The sequence below is a fragment of the Hesperophylax consimilis genome, chromosome 12 (genome assembly GCF_061612785.1).
Source record: "Hesperophylax consimilis isolate HC1 chromosome 12, BYU_Hcon_1.0, whole genome shotgun sequence".
NCBI lineage: Eukaryota > Metazoa > Arthropoda > Insecta > Trichoptera > Limnephilidae > Hesperophylax > Hesperophylax consimilis.
The window spans coordinates 25,555,021-25,573,170 of NC_142847.1; the positions used below are offsets into that span (position 1 = coordinate 25,555,021).

Genomic DNA, 18,150 nt, shown 5'->3' on the forward strand with positions numbered 1-18,150 from the left:
TTCGTAGAACTCGCAAATGAACGTTGAAATTTTATGAATTGTTCAAATTCTATGAAAAGGCCAATCCTTACTAATTGACAGTATTTTAAAAATTATTATTTTTTCTTGTTATACAAATAACCACATACATTACTATTTATGTAATCCATATCGAACCTTGGTTTTCAGCCGTAACTAATTTAATTTAAGTGATAATATATTACAAAATAATAACAATAATATATTATTTCCAGTAAGTTAAAAAAACCTATTTCAGGAACGACTACATAGATGTCCTAGCTTACAAGTGTGCACAAAGTGCAATTTTAAGTAAAGGCAATTACGTGTTTTGTAAAGGATTTATCAAGAATAATTAAACAGATTTTTCAAAGGAAATTTACGTGTAATTATTATTTTTTTGGTAAACTAATGTTTAAGACAAGATTTTTTATGCATAGCACAAAGGGTAACAATTATTTTACAAGCAATAATTATTCGGATTTTTCAATGTGGATGAGTGTTTCAGGCGAATAATTATTGCTTGTAAAATAAGAAATTTACGAGACTTATTTGATATAGAATAGATAAAAACCGAATATTCTTTTAATTTTTTTGTAATAATGTATAATCTGGAGTTTACTTTTAAATTTAATTTTCGAATTGCACTCAACTTGTGTTTTCTAGGCCATAGATAGTTACTCACAGAGCACAGTTATTTGAAAAATACTTTAAGAAAGATATACAGAAGTTATAGAGTTCTAAGGAATGATTGTGTCATTGGTCAATAAAGCTGCTTAGGAAATATCTTTTAAGAGGTTTTTTCCATTTTTTTATTGTTTTTTTCTGGAAGATTTAAGGTAATTTAATTTAAATTCAAATGATTACTATTTTTTTTATAGTGAATACCTCACAAGAGTCCCAACTGCTCCCGTCTGGAGCCAGTGAGACTATGGCATCCCCAATTGGGGGATGTTGTGAGGCTGAAGGTAAGTGGGGAAGGGAAAGAGGAAGGTGGGGAAGTACCTAGCTATTCAGATCTAGTCACTAAACACGGCTAAAGCCATTTGGAGCAACGTTTCAATTCTGAATGGTGGTCTTACACCAGGGCGATACTGGTAGTATCTTCCACTCTGGAACGTGCCGCAAATATACTATATATTATTTTAATTAATTAATTGTGAAATAACACAAATTAATCAAATAAAATTTATTTGCGCACGCCGCGCTGGGTTCGAACCCGCGACCTTCGGAATGGCAGTCCAATGCGTTACCACTGGACTATGCCGGCCGTAGTTAGGTAGCTAGGTAATGCGTTGTATTGCGTATATGTAAGAGGGTTCCATGATAACTCAACACAGTGACAATTCAACACACTTTTAAAAACTGATATAAAGTCATTAGAAACGGTGAAAAAAAGAATTTAAACCTAACCTAACCTACTTAACCCAGTTAATAAAGTTTTTGTTTCATAACTTTCCATGACTTTATATAACTTTTTAAAGATGTGATGAATTATCATTGTGATGATTTATCCTGTCACCATGTAAGGGCATATTTAAGTCATAATATATTTCATTTGAGTTCCTTCAGGCTTGGTATTATAATATATTGCATGTAAATACACATAATATATGTAATACATACTTACAGAAAAATACATATTTAACTATAAAAATCAAATTTAATGTTTTAAATGTATCAATAACATTTGAAAGGCGAGGATTTTGGTGTTACTAGTGAATAAGGCAGCAGAATTTTCGAAAAAGTGATGAAAACAAGTCATGTGTTAAGCGAATATTTATTAAAATCGTTTTAAAAAATCAACGGTGCAAAGTCATCTTAGTCAATATTATTTATTTCATTAAGTAATATCCTAGATCCTGTCCAAACGGTCCCTGACAAGCCTTTCTCTCTCCGTTACATCTCTGTCCCTGTCCACACGTTCCCTGTCCACGCGGTCCACATCCAATCTATCCCTGTCAGTGCGGTCCAAGTCCAGTCTATCCCTATCCATGCGGTCTGTATCCGTCCTTATTTTATCACGGTCGGTCATGTTGTCAGATATACCGGACTTGTGGAAAATGACAACTTCCCTCATTAACATGTTGGAGTTCCAGAAGATAGTCCTGTCGATTTCACGATCAAGTGGGAATCCGAAAGCGTTGTCATCAAACGTGTTCATTGTGACAAAGAAGTCACGTCTGACATCTTTGCTGTGTAAAGTTCTGTCAACCTTGTCGCTGTCGCGTCTGCCGAAGACCCTTGTGTCGCGAAGAGGAGTAATCACAACGTAAAGGTAAAACTCCATACCGATCCTCTTGCCTCTGGGCAGAACGAGTCTGTCCGGGAAGCCCATGTGAGACTTGCTGAAGTCAACTATGCACTGCTCATTTCCGCTCACACAAATGTCCAACCTTTTAAAAATATCATTGACTGTGACGCGGTCTTCAACTGTGGTCCAAAACTCCCGAGAGTTGCGTGTCACGGTGTTCCTACCGGTCTTCAGTCTGTAGATGAATCGGTCCAATTCAAAGAAGTTAAATCTGTTATCATCAAATTTAATCTTGCGACGCCTGCTATCAAATTTAGGTCCCAAAAATATTCTAACGACAGAATCAGTTGATTTGTCTGAGTCGATCTCCAAAGTTACGTCGAATGGAAGGTGGTTAAGACGTTCTTGACGAGCCTTGAAGACAAACGCATCCCGATTCGTCTTCGTCTCCTCTCCCTTACGGAATACGGCGTTGGTGATATCAACATCAACCCTGTCAACAAATGTAACAAGCCTGTCGACTCTAACATCCTCAAGTTTGACTCCATCGAAGGAAACCTCATCACGAGTATACGGGCGCAGAGTTCTTTTGAATCGGAGGTAGTTGTGCATGAATCTCTGCACCAGCTGGTAGAACATGGGATCACGGAGGGCAGTTTCGTATGTTTCCAAAACAGTGGGATTGATCATGAAACTAAAAAGAGAATTCATTAGTTATTTTTACCGATCGAAAACGTTAACATTGAAATATTTAGAAAAAAAAAACAGATTTAAACTTACTCATCAAAAACGTCATCACCATTGCCCAATAGCTTTTTGGCAGTCAATGTTCCAAGCACGTAATAACGCATAAATGGGCTATCTCTGTTGGCCATCATAATATTACCGAGCCTTTCAATATCCTCGGGCTTCCTCAGAGAAAGTGTCTTTCCGTCCTCCTGACAAATTAAACATACGTTATAGGTTAGACACACTGTTTGGAAGTTAAGCGGAATGAAGTAATTAACATTTATAAAAGTTTTTAAACATTCACTAATAACTTTTTTTAAACTTATTTTGAAGTAGAATATAAAACTAATAAATCAAAACGAAACATGATAGTTTTGCTCTGTTTCATGTTTCGTTAAAATTTATTAGTATTATCGCCTTCTTTCATTCTTATGAATATACTTACGGTGATGATGAATCCCCTATCGATAGAATCACGGATACGCCTTTCGTAGTCCTTTACTTCAGTGATATCCCAGAGATTGTCTTCAGTGTACAAGTTGAAGTCATTAGGCCTGGAAGGCATTTCCATTCCATTGAAGTGTCTAAGAGAAGATTTGAATCCAGTCTTAATAGGCCTGTCCCACATGAATCTCGGTATTTCGCCCAGATTATTTGAAAGCCTCTCCATATAGTAGCGAGCCAAAAGCTGCTGGTGGGTATACAGGAAGAATTCTCCTCTGCGGTCTCTGGTCAAACCAAACTCTTCGGTGCTGAACCAGAATGGGTATGTTGTATGGAAGTAGTAATAGTAGGTGTTGAGGCCGATATCTTCGGTGAAGTAAGTCAGTGCAGTTTCATCGTTGGTTGTGGTGTACCATCCACTGTAGTTGCTTCTGATGTAGAAAGTGTTGTCCACTTGACGGACTCCATAGAAGTCGGCGAGCTTAGTGTCGATAACCCTTTCTTGCATTTTGAGGCGGCGTGCCTTCTCAATCACCTCAGTGTTTATGAAGTAGAAGGGGTAGATTTCATAAGGGGGGGGAAGGACCATTCCGCGAGTGTCCTTGCGGTGTATAACGGCTACTGTCAAGGCATATACAAACATACCCTCGTTGACATAGTCGCGGGCCCAACAGGCCATCCTGTAGAAGGTGTCAAAGTCCCTGGCGAAGTAAAACATGTGGAATAGGCTCACTACTTCATCTCTGTGCCTATCGTTGGTGACACTGAAGATTTTGTTTCTGGGTAAAATTCCTACCTTCACTCTGCCAAGGAATTCCTTAACTGCTCCGATATTCTGAAATGAATAAATTCCGATTAAAATACCAAAATCGTAATATACATACTTGAATAACTATTTTATTTTAAGTACGGACGTGAGATTCGGTCGTTTTCCTATTTCCTTTACATTTCATTTACTTTGCTTATCTGTCAAATATATACAACTTATGGACACAAGACACAGCAATGCTGCTTTTAATGGGTTTAGTATGTTGTAGCAAGTATAAAATCGGTATTTGAACTGTCCCTTGTAATGGAGTGTGTAAGAGGAAGTTGATAAATAATAGCTACTCACGGTGAATCTTTCCACATTGGATTTAATGCTGAATTCTCTGGCGATTCTCTTCTGGTCTTCATTGGCGTTGAGGGTATGAATTTGTCGTAAAAGTCTGACGATGTTCCTGTTGCCAATCACGAATTCCTTGTCGGCTATAAACAACAATTGTCTTAGATAAAAATAACAAATTACAAGTTTTTCTAACACGGTTGCATCGAGTGTGCAATACACAACCTGCCATGTTAAAAATCAATACAAAAAATGAACTCTCTGTGGGTTTCAGAAATAAAATAACTTTTTTTATTTGGCGGAAAGCCAAAACTTTGTGATTCTTAGTGTTTCTTTTAATAGTATGGATAAAACAGAACATGATCGAATAAAAGGTAAAGTTAAGTTCTTATTCTTATTTATTTTTTTCATTTTACTTCAATGTTCTGTTTTGTCGCGTAAAATATGGCAATGAATTTTGTAAAAGTTAATGGTTAATTATGTTATTTTTTTTAATAATGTAATACATTGTACAATATTATATTATAATATAACCAAGCTACTTGAAATATTCGTTTAATATTTAAAAATAATATAAATAAAAATCAAAAAAATAAAAATCACAAAAAATAGGTTTGTAAAATATTGAAAAAATATAAAAAATAATAAATTAAAATTAAAATAAATATTTCAAATAGTAATGCTTACCGATCTTTTCCATCTTAGTTTCTATCCCCGTGCCCGAGCCTTTGATAATATCGGCCGAAGCCGCCACCAGGAAAATCAAAAACAAGAATGCTAACTTCATGTTGACTGTTGTCCAGGACAATGTGCCTTTTGCAAAACCCGGCCCCCTTTTATACCAAACAATTATTATTATCTCCTTACTTTGTTGTTAGTCTTTGTTGATGTTATCGGCAATCTGCAATGTATTATCAATTTTCTAGAGGTCGCGGGATCAAATACCGGGGATAAATGTGTTATATTTCAAAATTAATTATACTCAAATAATGTATTACCGTAAATTTTATTAAATAGTGCCACTTTGGTGAAAGACCGCCATTGCACATTTAAACATTGCTTGAAATAGCTTTAGCCATGTTTGGTGAGAATATCTGAAGAGCCAAGTACTTCCCCACCTCCCCCTCCAATATCCTTCCCACCACACTACCTTCAACCTCAAAACAAGGTTGGATGCAATAGTCCCACTGGCTCCAGACGGTTGGGAGCAGTTAAACTCTTTTAAATCTTACTTACATATTTCATGTTTTCTGTAAACATCTTGTAATTTTTTTGTAAACATCTCCACAAATCTGCAAAAATTATGAAATTTGGTACGATTTTTTTAAAATTGTATTTCAATTTTCAAATATATTATTTTATTTTAATTTGAGTACTTAAAACAGTCATGATTCCTAAAACTTACATGCAGTAGGAGTAATAATAATTAATTATATTTAATTAAACAATATTACAAGAATGGTCAGCTTAGTAAAAGTTCTACAAAAGTAAATGACAATCAAGATGGGTATAAGGTTGAATACATAAACAGAGGTAGATCAAAAAGTAATTTCGGGTCTCTAAACTTCTTTTTTTTTTAAATACCACAATAATTTACTTGACACCTGTTCTCATGGTGATGACTGATTATTAGGTTCTATAAATGTAGAACATTATGACAAGCATTGAAGAATGTTTAATATGTGGTTTTGTCGGGTTTGTCTCATCGGCACTCTAATTTGAATTCTTTCAATTGATTCCGGGCAATCTATTGAATTGGAGATGGCTATTTTTTTTTAAATATAATGTCGGCGGAATTTCTACGACTTTCCAGTGACGAAATCCCGAAAACGCGACTGATTCCCCATCATTAGAAAACGATTTTGCACTTTCTCAATCCTTTCTATGCGTGATATTCCTGAGATTTCAGACTTGAGAGGCGCACCTATTCCAAAGAACTGCGTACATATGCAAATTACAGCTTTCATGGTATCAAATTTTAAAATTTTGCATGTTATCATTACAAATCCAAGTACCTTGGAACATTTTACATCCATGGATTCGATAATGCGGTCAAAAAGTAATTTCGCGTCTCTAAACTTCTTCTTTTTTTTTAAATACCACCTTCAAAAAAAAGTGAATTTATTTGATTTTTTATTTATTTATTCATGTGATAGTACAAAATAATAACAATAATATTTATAATACATTATTTCCAATGAGTTAAATAAAACTAATTTCAGGAAAGACAACATTATACGATGAAAAGGAATTTTCACACGTACCAAACACTCTGTGGATATATATATAATTTTAAAAATTAGAATAAAATAATATTTATAATGTATTATTTCCAATAGGTTAAATAAAATAATATTTGTAATAGTACATTATTTCCAATAAATTAAATAAAACTCATTTCGGGAAAGACAACATTATACAGTGAAAAGGAATTTTCACACGTACCAAACACTCTGTGGATATATATAATTTTTAAAATTAGAATAAAATAATATTTATAATATATTATTTCCAATGAGTAAAATAAAATAAAATTTGTAATACATTATTTCCAATGATTTAAATAAAATAATATTTGTAATAATAATAATAATACCTGGATGACTTTTATAGCGCCGTTTTTGTGCAAAAACACCTCAAGGGCGTTATTACACATTATTTCCATTTTTTAGCTGGGCGTACTGTACAGGGCCCACAGATACTTTAATAGTACACAACTGCTGACCCTGTACAAATCGCAAGTGCGCCCTACTGTCGAATTTGGCAGCCATCTCTGGTCCGGAGCCCCTAAATACCTGAAAAAAACCCTTGACTCTGTGCAAAAACGGGCGGTCCGTTTGATAGATTCCCCAATCTTAGCAAACGGACTGCAATCTTTAGAGCACAGGCGTCAGGTAGGTATGCTGTCCTTGTTCTATCGGTATTACAATGGAAGATGCTCTGAGGAACTAGCGTCATTGATCCCTTCGGCACCGGTGCGTAGTCGGGATACACGCCAAACGCGCGCCCAACATTTGTACACGGTTGACATTTGTCACATGAGAACGGGTCGCTTCTACGATTCGTTCTTAAGTTCAACAGCTCGGCTGTGGAACGAACTGCCGGCCTCTGTGTTTCCTCCCTCCTACAACATGGGACTCTTCAAGACCCATGTTCACTCCTTCCTCTCCACAAAAAGACCCTCCCACAGCATCCCCAAAGATGACATAGGCCCTGAGGGAAATTATTTTCTTCAGGGCCTCCTGTGTGGAGTTAATATAAAAATTCCAATTAGTTAAATAAAACTGATTTGTGTTTGACCCCCCAAAATTATAAGACAACAATAATAAATAATTATGTGCGTCAAAACAATGGGTCTTATTCTTAATTTATTTAGAATGTAACGCCAAACAGCGGTGGCGGCGAGTGACTAGCAGTGACATCTGTTGTCTCTAATAGAAGCTTTCATCCACAAGTCCACACGATTCGCTGTCCACTTTGGCATCTTCTGTCTCTATGCGCGCCATAAAATAAACGAGATGGCACTATATTTTTAGTCGAAGTAAAAATTATGTACCGAAGAAAGCTTAGCGACGGTTAGGTCATGACCGCGAGGGAGACAACACAATGAATTATTATATGTTTTACAGAGATGGTGACATAAACAAATGTCGGTTTTTCATTTTACACGCTTGTAGTGTGTGGAACAATGGTTGTTTTTCAATTGGATAGTTCGGGAAAGGTTTGGAATAATTACACTGGTCGACATTTATTTTTTTAAGTGCTGTCCCTTAAGCATAGCTTATTTTTTTATATGTATTTAGTATCCATTAACACGAAATGAAACAAAAAAAAATTTAACAGGTCAGGTTTTTTTATTATTTAACAAAGTTTTTTTACATAATTCTTCCATAGTATGACGGGTACTTACTTAACAAAATTTCAAAACTAATTCAATTTAATTTTTTTTGCTCCTGATTTGCGCTTGTGAGTATTTTGAGAGTCTCTCTGCAGGGTCCAGCAATAGTCTGCTAGCATAGATGGACTCCACTTTCCTTGGTATCACTTTTCCATATTCGCAATGTCCTGGTGAAATCGTTCACCGTGCTCGTCACTGACATCTCCCATATTTTCGGGGAAAAAGTTCAAATGAGAGTGAAGGAAGTGTATTTTTAGTAACATGTTACATCCCATATTTTTATAGACTATGAGCATTTCAGGCACAATGCTGATATAGTCTTCACTTTTATGACTTCTAAGAAAGTTCTCGACAACATTCTTGAAGGCTGACCAAGCGGCTAGCTCGACTGTTCTCAACACTGTTATAAAATTCGGATCAGTCAAGACCTCCCTTATTTGTGGTCCCACAAATATTCCTTCTTTAATTTTTGCGTCGCTGACCTTAGGAAACTTTTGCTTTGAGTAAATCATGCCATTTCCATCCTTAGAGAAGCCTTTTGAAAAAATTTCATCAAACCCAATTTAAAGTGTAAGGGTGTAAGTAAGATATCTTTAGATTTTACTAAGGGAGCATGTTGAACATTCTTCGTGCCAGGTTGAAGGTGCTTTCTAGTAGGCCAGTCCTTCTTGGCATAATGGTTTTTCCTGTCTCTGCTGTCCCACTTACACAGAAAACAACAATACTTTGTGTATCTCGCTTGCAGTCCTAGTAGGAGCCCTATTACTTTTAGATCACCACATATTTTCCATTCGTATTTTACAAATTTATTTTTTGTTAACAGCAGCTTCATGTTGTCATAGTTCTCTTTCATGTTTGCAGCATGACCAAATGGAATGGATGGTCAAAAATCAAAAAATCAATGATAACTCACGAATAAAAATGAATTAATACACATTTTAGTAAAACTTAAAACCCACAAAAACCCTGACGTGATAGAAAAAAACTAATCACATATCTGAAATCAGCGTAAAATTTCCTGTCAGATTTGGCTACTTTCGTTAAAGGGACAAAAAATGTGTTGACCAGTGTTATTTATGTTGTTATGGATTTAGAATGAAGCTAAAGAATGAAATAAAACAAAAAAACGTAAAAGATCACTGTCAAAAAGAACAAAACTATTATTTTATTTACTTTAATGCTGTGCACAACTACATTAAAACTTAATATCTTAAAAATAATTTGCCGCAAGTGCATGGATTGTGTATTTATTTCCAATTTACACCATTAACATAATTTGTGTTTAGAGTCCGCGACGCAACAAATTGATATAGATACTAATGTATGGGCATTTTTCACAATGTCAAATAAAGATTAGTCACACATTTTTTTCAGATGACATACCACGACTGGATCATTAGAGCCGCCTCTGCTGTTGATATACATAATTATAATAAAATAACTTTGTTTATAATGCCACTGTATTGGATATATTGTTAATATATAAAATCAACTGGTTTTATAAATTAACAATACACACAAAAAGTGGTATTAAAAACAACGATATTTTATTGTAATTATTATAATCAACCGGTTTTATATATTAACAATTTACGCAAAAAAGTGGTACTAAAATCAAAGTTATTTTATTCTAATTATATTAATACAAATGAAATTATTTCTACATAAAAAATGTGAATTAGAAAGGAAGCTCAATGAAGAGTGTAAACAAACCTAACACCGTTTATTTAAAACTATTTCATGAAAACATTAAAAAGGATACACAGCAATTAGAGAGTTCCAAAGAAAGATGGTCACTCGTCAATAAAGCGGGAATCGGATCACTCGAGCCCAATGATAATTCAACGCACATTTAAAAAGTGATATAAAGTCATGAAAAGTAACGAAACAAAAATTAGGTTAAATAGGCAACGTAAGTTAGGTTCATATATTAGTTTTTCATCGTTTTTAATGACTTTATTTCACTTTTAATTGTCACTGTTTTAAGTTATCATATAACCTAATAAAACTGTTGAGGAAATATCTTTTAAGAGAATTAGCCAAAATTTTTTTGTTTATTATTGGAAGTTTTAAGTTAATGGGTAATGCATTGTATTACATATACGCAATGTATTGTATGGAGTTAATTCCATGTTTAGTCGTTTGAGTAGATGACGATAAATGTATATGATTTTATGATCGTGTTTTGTGCTGGTGTATTTCCGAATTAAAGGCTCATTTGGTGTTGGAGTGTAAGGAGTATTGTATAATTGGTAGAGTGGCAGTTGTGATGTTATGTTTTTGGCAGAATCGTAAAAGGAAGTAAACGAATATGCCCTTAATGCAGATTGCGGCTAGCCATAATAGACATACACGAGTAACTAACTAACTAAGCAACCATCAAGTCTTTTCCCCGTTGGGATAGGCAAAGAGGACGGACCGATAAACAACTTGGTCTTGGCACACACTCCTTGCCCCATTCACATTTATACATCGTCTCATACATACTCTTCTATTATTCTGACTCTTGACCTGGCCCGACTCAAGTATCTGATTCACTTGATTGTGAATGTCTTCCTCGGGCGTCCTCGACTTCTGCTACCATTCAAATTTGCGGCATATATTTTCCTTACACTCCTCTCCTTGCACAAGTACGTAAATATGTTAAAAATATATAGAAACGTTCCTTTTATATAAATGTCTTTAGCTTTGATATCGCCATGTTGTTGGTAATGGTTTATGCGGGAGGTAAAATTGGACATTATTTAAGGTTCCACGCAAATTTTGTTCGGCTGGCGTCAAAAATTCATAATATCCACGACGAGTCATTATTTCACCGTAAAATCAATGTTAAAAGGGTTCCATGATAACTCAACACAGTGGCAATTCAACACACTCTTAAAAAGTGATATACTTAAAGTCATTAGAAACGATGAAAAAAAAATTTTTTTTAACCTAAACTAACCTAACATTAATAAAGTTTTTTTTTTATCACTTTCATGACTTTATATAACTTTTTAAAGATGTGATGATTTATCCGGTTACCGTTAAAAGATACGGAATTAATTATTTTGTGAATATTTATTTCTGTCGTGCTTTATCAATAGTCGACCAGAGAAATAATTTATTATTTTAAGTCAGGGGTAGGGAACCTTTTCGCAATCGAGGTCATTTGGATGTTTGTTGTATCACCCGCGGGCAGCACTCAGATTTTATTAGCGGGCAGGGTGGGCGTGGGGTGATTAAAATGGTTTCTTAGAATTTTTGTAGCATAGTCTGCAACTGAAATTTTAAAACCGCACTTCAAACACGAGAATAGTTTCCTTCTTAAATGCGTCTGCAGATTTTATTTATTTATTATTATTATTTATTTTTTTTATTATTATTTTTTTTTTAAGTAAGACAAACATCCCGGATTACGAATAATCTGACAATATTTGATTAATCCACAACTGTAAGTTTATCTGTTAGCTAGTACCCAATTTAATTGGCATTACACTCATAATTTTTTATTACACATTTGATTTCTTATCAGTAAAAAAATACTATATTTTTGAAAAAATTAAAAAGGGATATTTGATCGCCTATTTATCTGTGTGGTTGCTTTTTAGTAACGTAAGTGAAAACTTAAGTAACTGTCAGCTATGTTTTATCTTTCTCCGGGTTTTGTAATAATTTCTTAAAAATGTATCTATCTAAAAATGTAATACCGTGAATGAAAACCATTCTCGCATTCTGAAAACATATTTTTTTTAACTCTTTTTTTATAGTCAGCACCTCAACAAAAAGCCTCGCGGACCCCAGGTTTCCAACCCCTGTTTTAAGTAAACTTGAGTAAAACAGTACAGTTCATTAGAGTAGGTTGTATTATAGAAGTGCATCTCTATATTATTTGTTACTGTGGAAGAATGATAAGACTCTTCGATGTCCAACAAATCCAACTAGCGAGACGGTTATCAATTGTGCTGCAACAATATCTCACGATCAGCGCCTGGCGTGATACAACACGCGCAACATCCATGTATAATAAACAACACGTCTATGGAAGGCGCTCTATTGCGGCTAGAAAATTGTTAGTCGTTGACCGCAACGATTAGTGACAACAGCGACACATTACCATGCCACCAGTATTAGGGGTAATGCAATATTATTATTATCCGCAGAATGGCCTACGAAAACAGCCAAGCAGCACCAAGCTTCACTCCTGAGGGAGCGCTGGGCCCGTACTATTTACTGAAAATTGTTTAGTGAACTATTAGTGATAATTGTTTTTGTTTTTTAGATTAACTTACTAGTAACCTGTTGAAGGCCGGAGTGCAAAACAGAAAAATATTAGTGGAACCTAACGTATTATTTGCCCAAACGATGCTGATTTTGTTTCATACATTTTTCAAAGCATTAAGGTCAAAATCGCATGGAAATTTATTACAATAAGAATCTTATTAGAACGCTCGAATGCTCTTCAGAGACTTATCGGCGTTCTATGAGTTAAAATTTATTACTTTCACGTAATTACTGTTCATTTTAAGATTTACTTGTATTACTTAAAAATCCTTATTATTATTATTTTCAATATGTATAAATGTATATGGGATCTACAAATCCTTAAATATACTCACTGTAGGCACTCTGTGGCGGCTTTAAAGTCGTATTGCACGTTAACCTATAATATCGTCACCTTAAAGCAATAGTGGGATATCTTGAAAAATGCTGTTCTGAGATAATAGGACTTTTAGGTTTGCGTGAGCTCTAGCAGCATCAAATTAACTAATCTTGCAGATTAATGATTTAGTATAAGAGAGGTAAATTATTTAACATCAACACAAAATTGTAATAATAGAAAAATAATTAATTTTTTCATACTAATTTTGACAAAGTATACGTAAATCTGGAAATATCTCACTGTTGCGTGGAGTGTTTGGTAATCATCTCAAATTATCTCAGTGTGGCATAGTAATAATATTACGAGTTTAGATGGATAAATGAATTAATAATTGTTCCTCGGGAGATTTTTTCAATGTGTACGACTGTTTCAGGCTAATAATTGCTTTAAATAATTGCTTAAAATAATTAATAATTGCTTAAAATAATTAATAATTGCTTAAAATAATCAATAATTCTTATTTCTGCATGTTTTTCCATGATGTTTATAATCATAAATACATTTTCAACAGTACACACCCACTCACTCAAAAATAACAGAAAACCTTTAGAATAAAAAGTATGTAATTTTTTTTACAGAAAACTTTAAGAACACAAAAATAAAACAAATATGTGTTGATTCCCTGGAAACCTACAATGAACCTTCATCGTTATTTTCTTCTTGTACATCGCAGTCTGTATTAGCAGTATTAATTAATTCAAAACAAATTATGAGGTTTTTTTGGTATAACACCACTTTGGCAAACAAATAAGAAATCACGATTTTTATTCGGTGGAATTGTAGGTGGAACTGTATAGTGTATAAGCTGGTCCTAGAATTATACTATTCTCATTCCGAACATTCTTTAGTCGCTCTCTCACATTAATGCTCTGATTAAATGGATCCTCGGTGTAGGTGCTTTTGTATTTGATAACTAACGATTCGTCTTTAGTGATCTGTAAAATCTTAACTTTATTCCAAATACATTTATTTTTGTCCATGTTTATTGAGAAATTTTTTCCAGTCTTCTCACATACCTTCTTCCAGTCAATGAAGTCCGTTGTTTCCATTACTGTTAACTTATAACGAGGTTCATTCTTCTTGGAACACTTTATGATCATCGCTAACTCCGTTGGAATAAATATTAGGCCTTGTTTTAAAACCCTGACCTTTTCTTTGTCGATGCAATAATGAATGGAGTCTCCTTTGTTCTCTGAGTGCCCAACAATTAGGTATATATGGGTAATGATTTGAATATCAAGTGTTCATAGTGCATGCATGTACATAGAAAATAAATAAATTGTTTTTATCCTGTGCCACACAGTTATCAGAATAAAAGATCACTTCCCATTTCCCTTGGCAAAGGTCTTTTAAAAATGTGTACACGCAGGTAGATATTTCAATTGCGCATCTTTTAGCTACACCCTCATGCCGCATGTAACAATGGCCCTGTCGTGTTTGGTATTGTAAATACAGAAGTTATAACGTTTAACTTACTCTTATAAAAAAATAGATATATTGCCATTTGGCAACGGCATAATAGCTTGAAAGTCATAAATGGCAACTACAGTATCATCAGTGGTCTTGATAATGTTTTTATCTTTTTCTTGTCGAGATAGCTTTACATTCTGAATGTGTTCAGAATATTATTATTTTTTCTAATATCTCATTTGCAGTACTATAGTTGTATTATACACAAAATCCACAAAGGTTTTTTTTTGGTTAAAAAATATATATATTGAATTTGGTATTGAATTTTATGTAGAGTGTGTAACATAGAGATTACATACCGAGACACACTTCTATTTGTACAAATTGTACATCTTTTGGATATTTGGAGATCCGAGATGATCCTGCACGATAATAGTGCGATTCCACTCTACTAAAGCTGTTGATGTGATTCATAACACCATCAACTAAATCATCCTTTTGCAGGAAGCTGTCTGTTTTATTTTTTAATGCAGTGCTTATGGTATTATTGCTTATATATAAGGTTGCCATAAAAAAATCTTACACATACGTATGTTATGTCCATCTCTCTCAAAATAATAACCACTATTAGCTAGCATTCATGGAATCATAAATATTAAAATATTTTAATCGATCAACTTCCAAAACAGATTCAGAACATTTGTATTTACAATTAGTACACAGTACAGGCTTAATTTGTTTTGCTCTGCGTATTTTTCCTGACTTTGCTACATACTCTTGACCAGTATTCACCTTCAGATTATTTATGTTTCTCTTCCAAGATCACCCAACTTGTTGAAAACTATAGAGCTACAATGAGACAATAAATTTATTTCAGTATTTTAAACGACCTTTTGAAAGCAACAGTGGGACAACATCAATATCTCAGTGTTGCTCTGAGTGACCGAACATTTCAATACTGAGATTTTACTTGTAACACTGGCAATTTTTTTTTTACAAAATATCCCAGTAATGCATGTGTTGACTCGACCCCCTAATTGTCCTAACTCGCTTGAATGAGGTTTTTATACCTCCTTCTCTCCAGCGTTCAGTTTCGCTTTTGCAAAACGATATCGTGCTGGGCCTAGCTAACACTGAATATTCCCCGCCCCTGTGGTATCGCACACAGTAAAATAAGGCCTACGCTTTGGGGTTGATCTACAATAAATCCCTTAACTTCACGTTGTGTGATTTGTTAATTCGAAGTCCCCCCCGCTATGGGGTGGTAGGTATTTAATGTCTCCTTTCTGTGGTAACTCCCGGTTCTTTTTAGCCAAAGCGTGGGGAAAACGTCCATCGACCCTCAGCGAGTTCTACAAGGAACGAGTACGTGTCTCACCTAACTTTCGAATACTGGACCCTATTACTAATCGACCTAACAGCTTATATCATATCTTTACAATTTCCTTGTATCCCCGCCCTTACCTAATGTCCCCGTGTTTATAAATTCTAGATTGTGACATAGAACCGAACCCCCCCCCCCCCCTCTTGTGTACGGGCTATTAAACCCTTCGTTGAATAGTGTGTTGTTTCCGCATAAGTACTGGGACTCTCTCGTCGACCTCTGTAACGATGTACTAAAACTAGATAAATGGATTTAGCTGTGGTTAGTAAACTTTGGGTGTTGCGGATGGAAGTGGAAACGAGAGAAAAGGAGATGGGAACGGATTAAATGACGAGAAAAAAAAGGTTTTTTTTTGCAAACTGGGTCGGCACCTCACTGCCCCAAATGAAATGGTCGCTATTCTTCCAAATGCAAAACCCCAAGAACCAATACGTGTCTGGCTTTCCCCGAGGTCTGGTCTAACTTCTTCTTATAGTCGCCTTGACACCTCCGGACCGCTCACGTCAGAGGGAGAGGTAATGCACCTGTTGGAATATCCCAAATCACCCCGCCCCGCTTCCTCCAACGGACTACTTTACTGACTGTAAAAGGGGAATTTTTCATTGCGTCCCTTGTCATGATGCTAAACGCGTGCATGTTTCAAATAGGTTTGTTCTGGTGAGGCTTTCAACGTCCACTAGCCGCCAGGCCTACTATCCACCTCACGAAGGTTGCTGCAAAGGATCTCGAGGGTTTTCCAGTCGAGTTGCATCAACCTCCGGGTAAACCCCGCTTTAGTATGTGTTCGTCCTCCGATTTTGAACCCTCGTTCATCACGCCGACGTCCCCTCCACGCGATTTTGAAAGACTTGGAGCCCGTTCAATTAAACGCCTTCGCAGCGAACCAAGGCCCAAACATTCCAACTTGACATTAATTTTCATACTGCCTTCTCGTGTCCTCTCATCCGACCCGGCTCCGCGAAAAGGGATGACCTCCCGAACTCTTCGTGATTCTCCATACAACGTTGACGCCCCGAAATCGCGTGATGAGGAAAGTAGAAAAACTTCTGAGCTGAGGAAGTTGTGTGCTTTCTCAAGACAGCTTACGAACAACATACTCCAACGGTGAGTTCTAAGCCGAGGCCAAAGGTATTCGGGAATTTGTTAGTGAACATATAAGGTTATACAAATATTATTAATTTGATTTTTTTATTTGTTTTGAGCATGAGTTGGTTGCAGCTAGTCGCTTCCATGTTGATTTGAGGTGCCTCTGCGCGGCTGCCAACTCGGTAGAATGTACGACTTTTGTCGTCAGGCACGGACGTCGAGTGATTTATGGGGTCCCTTTCCTTCCTTTTGGGTCGTGTGTCGCCACTAACTGCTTACAAATAAGTAGGTCATTGGCCTCGTGCTAAACACAGCTGTTAGAAGCAAGCAAACAGTTCTAAATGTGATACTATTTTATCAGTTGCAGCCCCATCTTCGTCGCAATTTTAACGTTCTGGAAATATATATTCATGCAAGATCACTCACCCAAAATCGTTATATTACCAGTCCAGTCGGGATATCGACGACATGTACATTAATCCACGTCCAGGGGCTGTAGGTAGGATGTAGAAGCCCCTAAGCCGTTAAGGGTTCGTATTAAATTCGAAATCGATTCTCTATGTCACCCGTCTACTCGCCAGTAGGAACTATAACCATATTGTATCTAATTTTTCTAGCTAAAATTTCTATTTTCATACGCCGCCCCGTAGATAGCACACAATTTACCGAATACTAGATTTCGGACTGTTTAAGCGGATCATTTCTTTCAATAGAATATCTCTTCCTCCCTAACCGTAAGTTGATAGTTGACATGCATAGGTATTTGTTGGCCTCCACTGTACCTAGTCTAGATATCTCTCCCTATCGATTATTTTAGAATATCTAAGTAAGTATTTGCCGAGATCTACCCAAAACCCCCTTCCCCTCCCTAGAACCTTTCATATATTATCTGCCACGTTCACTTCGATTTTTTTCACTCAATTCTTATATCGTGTAGACCGTTAAAATCCTTCCCGTGTTCGCAAGGAAAACACTGTCTATACCCCCAATTCAAATGAGCAATTTACTCTACGTTTTATATATTGGAAATTAATTATTATTAATTTTGACCAGAAGGTCCACATGTGATTTACGAATGATGTATTTAGCTCTTATTAAATTCTATTCTCCGAGTAAATTCATTCGCCGCGTTTCTACACGATTTTTATTATTATTTCTTTTTGATCAATGTACGCTGTCTCTTCAATTTCACAATAAATTT

At 35.4% G+C, this 18,150-nt stretch overlaps 2 protein-coding genes across 2 annotated transcripts in view; one reads left to right on the forward strand and one right to left on the reverse strand.

Annotated features, from left to right (window-relative positions):
• LOC149419379 (uncharacterized) overlaps positions 1-18,150 on the forward strand; it is a 184,259-nt gene that overhangs the window by 29,528 nt on the left and 136,581 nt on the right. The window lies entirely within an intron of this gene.
• LOC149419380 (basic juvenile hormone-suppressible protein 2-like) lies at positions 1,764-5,351 on the reverse strand. The gene is made up of 5 exons (XM_089638261.1): positions 5,217-5,351; positions 4,539-4,672; positions 3,426-4,259; positions 3,032-3,189; positions 1,764-2,945 (listed from the first exon to the last, which is right to left on the reverse strand). The coding sequence occupies exons 1-5, from the start codon at positions 5,314-5,316 to the stop codon at positions 1,853-1,855; spliced, it is 2,319 nt and encodes a 772-aa protein (XP_089494387.1). The 5' UTR covers positions 5,317-5,351; the 3' UTR covers positions 1,764-1,852.

Bases quoted from the DNA above. Each gene is read 5' to 3' on its own strand.
- LOC149419380 (XM_089638261.1), bottom strand. From the start codon at position 5,316: ATGAAGTTAGCATTCTTGTTTTTGATTTTCCTGGTGGCGGCTTCGGCC. The intron at 4,673-5,216 runs GTAAGCATTACT...TGTTGTTTATAG, and splicing joins AACTAAGATGGAAAAGATCG to CCGACAAGGAATTCGTGATT. The intron at 3,190-3,425 runs GTAAGTATATTC...TTAATTTGTCAG, and splicing joins ATAGGGGATTCATCATCACC to GAGGACGGAAAGACACTTTC.